Raw genomic sequence first — 10,189 nt, forward strand, 5'->3', positions numbered from 1 at the left:
AAAAAATATAAAGCTAATTTAAAGCCTTTGTCTAGTCTTTGTCTAGTGTCTGACATTCTTTAGGTACACTTATTGACTGCTTTTTTCCTGCTTATGGGCATACTTTCTTGCTTCTTTGCATGTCTCATAATTTCTTTGTTGGAAACATGACATTTTACATAATGTGACAACTCTGAAAATCAGATTATCTTTCTCCAGGGTTCCTTGTGGTGGCCACTGATATCCTTGCTCAGTTTGGTTAGTAGTCAACTAATAATTAAACAGAGATTTCCTTAAATGCCTAGGACCAATAAGTCATCTCCCAGTCTTTAAGAAGGGGCTCTGTGTGTGTGCTGAGGCATCCCATCAACAGTTAGCAGGCAATTGACAACTCTGGCTTTGTCTTCATATCCAGCTCTAGCAGCGCTTCAAGGTTAGCTAGAAGTGAGAGCTTCGGGACTTTTCAGGTATTTCCTGAGTACATATACAGTCCTGGTCATATGTATAATTCTATATATGTATATGGCCTTACAGATTTTCAGAAATACTTTGGAACTTTTCAAAGCCCCCTACAGATACCTCATTCCTGAGTTTTTCTTTTTAAGCTTTTTAATGAGCTTATTATTTGCCCCAGTTGTTTGTCCATCTCAGGTAGTTGCAATGCTAAACAACTGCCTCTTGTTTTCAACCAATGACCCTGAGGAAAGGCTGTTCACACTGCATGAACTCTGAGTATATCAAATAAAGGCAGCCTTGTAAATGAGGTCTTCCAGGAAATTACCAAATAGTTCAAATAATGACAATTCTGTGAGGCTTTAAAGGGACTCAGACACCTTTCTGCTCTTTCCAGTAGCTGCCAGTTTTTGATGTGGTGATGAAGGTCTGAAATTCTCCCTGGAACCTCCCAGGTTTTAAAATTGATGGTTTGCAACTGGACTTATGGGTCTGAAAAACTTGGCTTGATTATTTAAAGGACTAGCAATTTCACCTTTTGATACTGCCTTTGCAAAAATTCTAACAGTGGGGAAATTGTGACAGTTAAAGAGATCTGACCTAACCAACTCCATCTTGCTTCTAACCTCCAGTCTGTCCTTGTTTATTCCCAAGCATAGGCCAAACTAGCTTTGAGAGAAACTTAGTTTATAGGTTAACTTTGAAACAAAGATAATAATAACTTCCTCATGAAATAAACCTCCTTCTTACCTAGAGACCACACTGTCTTTGTAAGACTAATCAATTAGCCATAATATAAGAAATTATGGTTTCAGGAGTCATGCAGCTAGAGGCCATAAGATTCTGAACCTCCCCAGTTGCTCCTAGGCATAACATCACTATTGCAAAACCTAAAATTGGTGCTTGAGATGTTTTTTGGACCCTAGGTTCTGATATACCAGCTGGTGCCACCCAGACTGGTAATTTGGCCTAACCAGTTTTGCAATCCTACCCAGGAAAAGAAGACAGCAAGAAGAAGCCACTTTCAGCCCCTGTGACTTCATCTTTGATCCGATCAATCAGCACTCCCTACTCCCTGATCCCTACCAAATTCTCCTTAAAAGTCTTGGTCTCCAAATGTTCAAGGTGACTGATTTGAGTAATAAAACTCTAGTCTCCCATTTAGCTGTCTGTCTGTGAATTAAATTCTTTCTCTACAGCAATTCTCCTGTCTTGATACATTAGCTCTATCTGGGCAGCGGGCAAGGAGAACCCATTGGGCCATTTCACTATAAGGTCTCTCTAGAAAAGATTCCTCTCACAGACATTGGTAGCTCAAGCTGGTGACACAGCATGGCAATTTGTGCAAATAAGGGCTCTTCTTTCTTTGCACATTGGATGTCTCTCTAACCTCCAGTACTTGCCTGTACTCTCTTTCTCTTGCTGTACCATATCCTTTGCCTTTAAATAAACACCAATATGAATATACTCTGTGGAGTCTGGTGAATCCATGCAAATAACCAAACTGGGGAGCAGAAGAGTATGTGAAATGTATCTGTGGACTGATATGAAAAGATATCTAGAATATATTGTTAAATGAAAATGCAGGTGAGGAACTGCAATATAGTATACTGTTTTTCTTGTAAGAAAGAGAAATACAAGGGCATATAATTCTACTCTCTTGATTTGCATGAGGAAACACTGCAAGTTTACACAAAAAATGCTATTAAAAATGATTAACTATGGAAGTGGTGGAAGCAATATATCTTAATGTATAAATTTTCATATTGAAGATACTTGCACACACATGTTTATAGTAGCACAGTTCACAGTTGCAAAATCATGGAAGCAACCCAATCAATCAACGAGTGGATAAAGAAACTGTGGTGTATATATACAATGGAATACTACTCAGTCATAAAAAGGAATGAACTAACAGCATTTGGAATGACCTGGATGAGACTGGAGACTATTATTCTAAGTAACTCAGGAATGGAAAGAGACTATTATTCTAAGTGAAGTAACTCAGGAATGGAAAACCAAAAATTGTATATTCCCACTGATATGTGGGAGCTAAGTCATGAGGATGCAAAGGCATAAGAATGATATAATGGACTTTGGAAACTTGCGGGAAAGAGTGGGAGGGAGTGAAGGATAAAAGACAACAAATATGGTGCAGTGTATACCACCCGGGTGATAGGTGCATCAGGATCTCACAAATCACCACCAAAGAACCACTCATGTAACCAAATACCACCTGTATCCCCAATAACTTACGGAAAAATAGTAATTAAAAACTAAAACATTCATATTGTTTTGATTTTTGAAACTTATATTACCCACTCAAAAAATTAAAATTTCAGAGTAGACAAAAAAGAAAAGAAAAATCAAGTTATGTGGTCTAAGAAATATAATAAAATATTATAGGGTTTCATAATAAGTACCAAATATTAAAGATGGAAAAATAATAGACATGCCAAAGTATAAACATAAACAACAGAAGTAAACAGCAGCACAAGATACAAAGCTGAAGTTTTACCTGGGTAGCATGTAAAAGGATTATTGCTTTAGTTCAGGATTTCTGAACAGCAGCACTAATGACATTTTGGGCAGGATACTTCTTTGTTGTGGCAGGCTGTCCAGTGCATTGTTAGAGGACAGCTCGCCTCTACCCACTAAATACCAGTAGCACTTCCTCCCCTGAGCTGTGACAACCAAAAATATCTCCAAACATTGTCAAATGAGGTGCTGGTAGTGGCAAGGGCACAAAAATTATGCCCAGTTGAGAATCACCGCTTCCATTGCTCTGAATAAGCAGATTTTCTGAGCAGCTCTAGAAAATGTTTTCCTAGCAACTGGTCTATATTCCCGAACTACTTTTTCATTGAGATGTAAAATATTTCATATAATACTTTTCCAGTTCTTTATTATTATAATCTTGACTCAGCCAGTATGTTATTTTGCAATGTCTTTGGAGTGACATTAATGATTTATCAGAAATGTTTTCCCTTTAATAAGATACTTGAATTGCTGAATCATCTGGTGTGACTATTACTTTGAAACTTTTTGTGTGGAAGCCAATCTCTATTTCTTTAATTATATTAGAAAAAATAGAATTAAATGCTAATGTCCATATATGTACTTAATTGAGGGGAGGAATACCTTTAATATGTTTGAAATAATCGTGTTACTGACTACCTTTCTTTTTTACCTTTCCTTGAGTGTCTGGAAATCCTTCGAAATCCTTCAAGAAATTGTCCACGGGTTGTTAAGGCCAGTAATTAGTTAATTAGTGCCACAGCTGTCAGAATCCCAATCTGAACATGATCTAAACTGAGATGCCTCTGCTAGAGCAGTAGCTCACAATTCTGGCAGCACAACTTGTGGTAGGTATATAGAAATAGATGGAGCTTCTCCCTCAGCTGTATTCACGATCTTCTGAGAGTGATGCATGTGGTCATAATTATTTTTAAATATAATCCTTAAGTTTCTGAAGAAAGCAAATCCAAAAAAATAAGTCATATGGTCTTAATGTGGACTGGTCCACAGATTATAGCACAACTGTCTGCGTGAGCTTGATGCCAAATCTCCTTCCACTTCTCTGTCTTATTCCAGAGGGTGATGATGGTGGTGTTTATGTGATTCACTTCAGTTCAAGGAACAAGCACGCATTTCCCAGGAGAATCACCGTGGTCTGCCCCATCTCTGATTCCAGGCGAAAGGGTTTATTCATTGAAAGTGAGATAGAGTCAAAGCAGTAGTAAAGTGAACACCGTTTTATAGCTGCTATGGAAAAAATTATTGTATTTTCGCTGTAACACACACACACACACACACACACACACACACACACACACACACACACTGCAGTCTCAAGACAGGATAGTTTAAAATCTTCAACTTGCAGTGGGATCTAACTACCTTCCCTTCCGTCCCCAGTGCCTCCTGATACTTGCAATCTCATTTCCAATTCACCAGCGTGCATGAATGCAGACTCCAGATCCAGCGCAGAGCCAAGAATTCGCTCAGGGGCACCAGCTAAATAGCAAACATATGCCATGTCAAACATGAGAAAGCCTCAGCGACTAGGGTACCGCCAGGAAAACCAGTTCCAGCCCAGGAATTTCTGGGTGGAAACACTGGCCGCCGAGTTGTTTTATTCTCTTTGCTTGATTCAGGCCGGTTTTGAAAGCAGGTGTCCCCTCTCCCCCGGCTTCAGGAAGGGAAATCCCGGCCCCCGGCAGCTGCAGAGCTAAGAAAAACCGTCCCGCCAGGCCCCTTCCTGTGGTAACGCGGTCCTAACCCTGCTCTGCCCCACAACCCCACTTCACCCGGAGACGCAGACGCCGGGCTACCTAGCACTTAGTCGCCTCTTCCTCCAGCCTGGTTTCCTAAGCTCTGGAAAGCTTCCGGGCCTCCGGACGTTGTTTCCATCTTCGCCTTCGCTGCCTGGGCCGCATGCCTCCCGGGCTTATTTAGGAAGCGAAGTTAGGGCTACACGTTTGGCTCCAGAAATTTGTTCAGACGGCGCAGCCGACGCCCTGCAGGGTCATTTCCGAACGCATTTCCAAATATCCTGGTCCTCTAGCCCTTACCACCCCCTAGCACGCGAAAGCCAGCCTGGCGGTGGAGCAGGTGTGTTGCTGGTGGCTCATCGCTGGCTTGGAGATAGAGATGCTCCGTACCTGTCCCCTTTCCGACAACACCTGAAACCGTACCGGGGCACATCCCTCATCCACAGGTCCACGTTTAAGGTGTACGAATTCGAGTTTGGCCTGAACGCCCCCTCCCCGTGCCGACCCTGGAGGCCTCTTCCGTGGGGTCTTTCTCTTCGAACCCAAAGGGGTAAGCTCCTGGGTGCGCCAGGTCCGCCCCTTCCCTGGCGCTGGCCGGGGGCGGGAGTGGATAGGCTGGGACCTGTGTCTGATTAGCTGGGAGGGGGAGCCATGGTCCCAACCGCTGTCTGCTGCGTTCCAGTCCGTCCAGGCTCTTCCAGGAGGAAGAGGCACGTTACAAGAGAGGAGGGGCAGGGGTCCCAGCACTGAATACCCTGGCAGGGGTTTTGACAGCTGCCACAGTCTCTGAGCTCCTGCCTCGCGCCCGAACCCGGTCCCTGCCATGGGGCCCCCTTCCAACTCAGGCTTCTATGTGAGCCGCGCGGTGGCCCTGCTGCTGGCTGGGCTGGTAGCCGCCCTCCTGCTGGCGCTGGCCGTACTCGCCGCCTTGTACGGCCACTGCGCGCGCGTCCCACCTTCGGGGCTGCCTGGACTCGGGGATTCGGAAGCCGAGTCCTCCCCTCCCCTCAGGCAGAAGCCGACGCGGACCCCGAAACCCAGCAGTGCACGCGAGCTAGCGGTGACGACCACCCCAAGCGACTGGCGACCCCCGGGGCCCTGGGACCAGCTACGCCTGCCGCCCTGGCTCGTGCCGCTGCACTACGACCTGGAGCTGTGGCCGCGGCTGAGGCCAGACCACCTTCCGGACGGCTCTTTGCTCTTCACTGGCCGCGTGAACATCACGGTGCGCTGCACGGTGGCCACCTCTCGCCTGCTGCTGCATAGCCTGTTCCAGGGCTGCGAGCGCGCCGAGGTGCGGGGCCCCCTGTCCCCGGGCACTGGGAACGCCACAGTGGGCCGCGTGCCCGTGGACGACGTGTGGTTCGCGGTGGACACGGAATACATGGTGCTGGAGCTCAGTGAGCCCCTGAAACCTGGTAGCAGCTACGAGCTGCAGCTCAGCTTCTCCGGCCTGGTGTATGAAGACTTCAAGGAGGGACTCTTCCTCAACGTCTACACCGACCAGGGCGAGCGCAGGTAAGGGCTGTACAGCCCGTGGCCCCTTTCGGCCCCCGCCCCTGCGTCCCGGTGCAGGCTGCGGGTCCAGCTGACTGCCACGTCCAGGTGCGCGTCTGCTGCCCTTTCCAAAGAATCCCCTTGCGGCGTTTTATTTATTTATTTATTTAATTTTTATTATACTTTAAGTTCCAGGGTACATGTGCACAACGTGCCGGTGTGTTACATATGTATACATGTGCCATGTTGGTGTGCTGCACCCATGCAAACTCTCACAAGGACAAAAAACCAAACACCGCATGTTCTCACTCATAGGTGGGAACTGAACAATGAGATCGCTTTGACACAGGAAGGGGAACATCACACACCGCGACGTTTTCTTTCAAACAGAGGGCGAGCGCCTCTTTTCTCCCTTTTCCTAAAACCTTACTCCGAATAAAGAGACGGCGGAGACCGCTGCCCTTCCTCTGGCCAGTTTTCAACCCTGTATCTGCTCATCCAGTTTGCTTCTATTGCTGCCCCTTTTTAGGTCGCTGGTACCCCAGAAGCTTATCGTTTTCTTCAGAAAGCACCTTTCCTCTCTAGCAGGAAATTTCTTCACCCCATTCAACAAACGCCTTGCCCCTCAAAGGTTGGTCCTTGGACCAGCAGCAGCTGTAAGGGAGCTTGTTAGAAATGCAGACGTGTTCTTTTTACACTCATTTGAGATAATATCTCCTACACGGAAAGTTTCCTGCCCCTGCACAAGAAGAATTGTCTCTTTCCGCGCTCTGAGACCACAATACTGTCCTCCTGCGAACGCCAGGGAAATAGCTTAAGTGGGAGATACCAAAATTTATTTTTTTTCCAACCGGCGATCTCTTTGTCCACTCACACACTGGTGGAGCATTTGCGCCGAGCACAACTGCATGTACTTTGCCCTTTATTATTAGAGAAAATGTTCTCAGATGTTTTCTGAGGGAAAGAATCCCACTAAATTACACCCTACACCATCTCCTGCACTACTTTCAAAATTTCAAAGGTTTTTAAAATAAATTTAAAGAGTTGCTCTCATGGATGTATAATCTGTAACTTGTTTTTAAGGGCAGCGTGCTTGGTTTTTCTTTTAAACAATACATCAATGCTTGAAAAACTAGTTTTGAAATTTTCTTACTCAGATGATGTGTTACTCAACTTGTGAAGGACTCTTTTGAAATTACTGTGTAGGTCAGGGTGCAAAATATTTCAGAGGAAGAAATGGAAACACTTTACCTACATATCTGACTTTTTTTTTTCTTGCTGTAGGTCGGTAAATCCTCCTCTGTTCACCTGCCTCTTCCTTGGTCCTGTTTCAATGGGACTGTGGCCCAGACAAGCTTGCAAAAATGGGAAAGGAAAGTCCCATTCAATTTTTCTATTGTGTTGCTAACTCTAGTGTTAACTAGAAACCATATTTTCAGAACATTAAAATTCAAGCAAGAAGAAATCTTAATAAAGTTCTACAGATGTTCATAAACCAAGGTCAGGCTCCAAAGCTGTGGTGTTTTGGAAGAGTTGTTACCCTCTGGGTCTCTGCTTCTGAAACCACAAGGAAAAGACAACTAAGGTTCAGCTTGAAGCCAGGGTCATGAAGAACCTGCAACCGGATGGCTTGTGGTACGCCAGATTCTGGGAGCCCAGCAGGCCTAAGTTTGAACCTGAGCTGTGTGAATTGAGCTAGTCTCTTAACCTCTCTGAGTCTGTTTCCTTATGCACAGAATAGATACAATACTTGTCAACTATTAGAGCACTGTGAGAATTAAATGAAAAAGGGAGTACACAGTGACACATACAGCCTGGATAGTGGTAACTGCTATCCTTAGTTCGGATTATCATTATGATCAGCTTCCTTACTGTCTAAACACAGAACCTGCCAAGTTCCTGGTATATATGAGTCTAAGAAGATTCCCAGAGGAGAGGGCAAAGGTGGGGAGTGGGGAGTTATTGCTTAATGGGTATAGATTTGAGTTTTGTAAGATGATAAGAGTTCTGGAGATAGGTTGACAACAGTGTGAATGTTCTTAACACTACTGAACTTATTATACACTTAAAAACGGTTAAAGTGGTAAACTTTATGTTATGCGTATTTTACTAGAATTAAAAGTTTTTAACAAACAAAAATAAATTATAGATCAGTGGGTTTAGAATGGGGTTTAGAAATTTATATGTTTTGACAATTGACTCAGATAATTCTGATGCCTACTATAGGCGCCTGATATGGCTTTGTTGTGTCTCCACCCAAATCTCATCTTGAATTGTAGTTCCCATAACCCGGTGGGAGGTAATTGGAAAAAGCGGGTGGTTTCCTCCATGCGGTTCCCCTGATACTGAATGAGTCTCATGAAATCTGATGGTTTTATGAGAATCTGACATTTCCCCTGCTTGCACTCACTCTGTCTTGCTGCCCTGTGAAGAAAGTGCCTTTCTTCCCCTTTCTTCCCCTTCATCTCCTGCCATGACTATAAGTTTCCCAAGGCTTTCCCAGCCATGCAGAACTGTGAGTCAATTAAACCCCTTTTCTTTATAAATTACCCAATCTTGGGTATTTCTTCATAGCAGCATGAATACGGACTAATACAGTATCTCATACTTTTTTCTGACTTTTTATTTTGAAATAATTATAGATTCACCAGAAGTTGCAAAGATAACGTAGAGAGGTCCTAGGTGCACTTCATCTAGTTTATCTTACATAATTATTGTATAATATCAAAAGAAAGAATTTGACATTGGTACTATGCATATATATGTTTTTATGTCATTCATCATATGCATGTATTTGTGCAAAAACTACCATAATAAAGATACAGAACTGTTCCACCTTAAAGATCATTCCCATACTTCTCCTTTATATGCACTCATACCACTCCCTAATCATCTCTAACTCCTGACAACCACTAATCTGTTCTCCATCTTTGTAATTTTGTCATTTTGAGAATGTTCTATAAATGGAATTATATAGCATGTGACCTTTAGAAATTGGCTTTTCTAATTCAGCATAATGCCCTTGTGATCCATCCAAGTATGCATCAATAGTTTGTGTCTTTTCATTGCTAAGTACTATTACATAGTATGGATGTATGAAAGTTTATTTAGCCATTCATCTATTGAGGGGTATTTTGGTTGTTTCCAGTTTTTGGTTTTACAAATAAATCTTTTATGAATAATTGTGTCCAGGTTTTTCTCTTTAAGAGGCGGGATCCCTCTGTGTTGCCCAGGCTAGCCTCAAACTTCTGGCCCCAAGGGATCCTACTATCTTTGCCTCCCAAAGCACTTGTACAGGTTTTTGTGTGAACATAGTGTTTATTTCATTGGGACAAATGTTCACAAGTGTCATTGCTGGGTCATGAGGTAGTTGCATGTTTAGTTCTTAAGAAATTGCCAAACTGTTTTTCAAAGTGGCTGTACCATTTTATACTCCTACCAGCAATATATGAGTGATAGAGGTTCATTGTATCATGGTCATCATTTGGTTTTGTCACTATATTTTAGCTGTCCTGATAGGTGTATGGTAATATCTCATTGTGGTTTTAATTTGCATGTCTCCAATGACTAATGATGTTAAACATCTTTTTGTATGCTTATTTGCCATCTGTATATCAGTCAGTGAAATGTCTCTTCATGCCTTTTCCTATTTTCTGATAGATTTTATTTTTTACTGTTGAATTCTAGAAGTTCTCTATATATTCTAGATCTGAGTCCTTTGTGAGTTATATATAGTTTGCAAATACGTTCTCCCAGCCTACAGCTTGTCTTTTCATCATCTTAATAAGGTCTTTCAGAGAATAAAAGTTTTAAATAAAAGTTTCAATTTAATTTTGATGAAGTCCAAATTGTCTATTTTTTTCCCATATACTTGTTTTTTTAAAATTATTATTATACTTTATGTTCTAGGGTACATGTGCACAACGTGCAGATATGTTACATATGTATACATGTGCCATGTTGGTGTGCTGTACCCATTAACTTGT

At 42.9% G+C, this 10,189-nt stretch overlaps 1 protein-coding gene across 1 annotated transcript in view; it reads left to right on the forward strand.

Annotated features, from left to right (window-relative positions):
* Positions 1 to 4,949: 4,949 nt before the first annotated feature.
* Positions 4,950 to 10,189, forward strand: part of LVRN (laeverin) — a 73,302-nt gene continuing 68,062 nt past the window's right edge. The window contains exon 1 of the mRNA XM_011963668.1: positions 4,950 to 6,224. Within this exon, the coding sequence (XP_011819058.1) occupies positions 5,530 to 6,224 (695 nt within the window). The 5' untranslated portion in view covers positions 4,950 to 5,529. The remainder of the gene's footprint in view (positions 6,225 to 10,189) is intronic.

The sequence above is a fragment of the Colobus angolensis genome, unplaced genomic scaffold, assembly GCF_000951035.1.
Source record: "Colobus angolensis palliatus isolate OR3802 unplaced genomic scaffold, Cang.pa_1.0 Scaffold62, whole genome shotgun sequence".
Lineage (NCBI taxonomy): Eukaryota > Metazoa > Chordata > Mammalia > Primates > Cercopithecidae > Colobus > Colobus angolensis.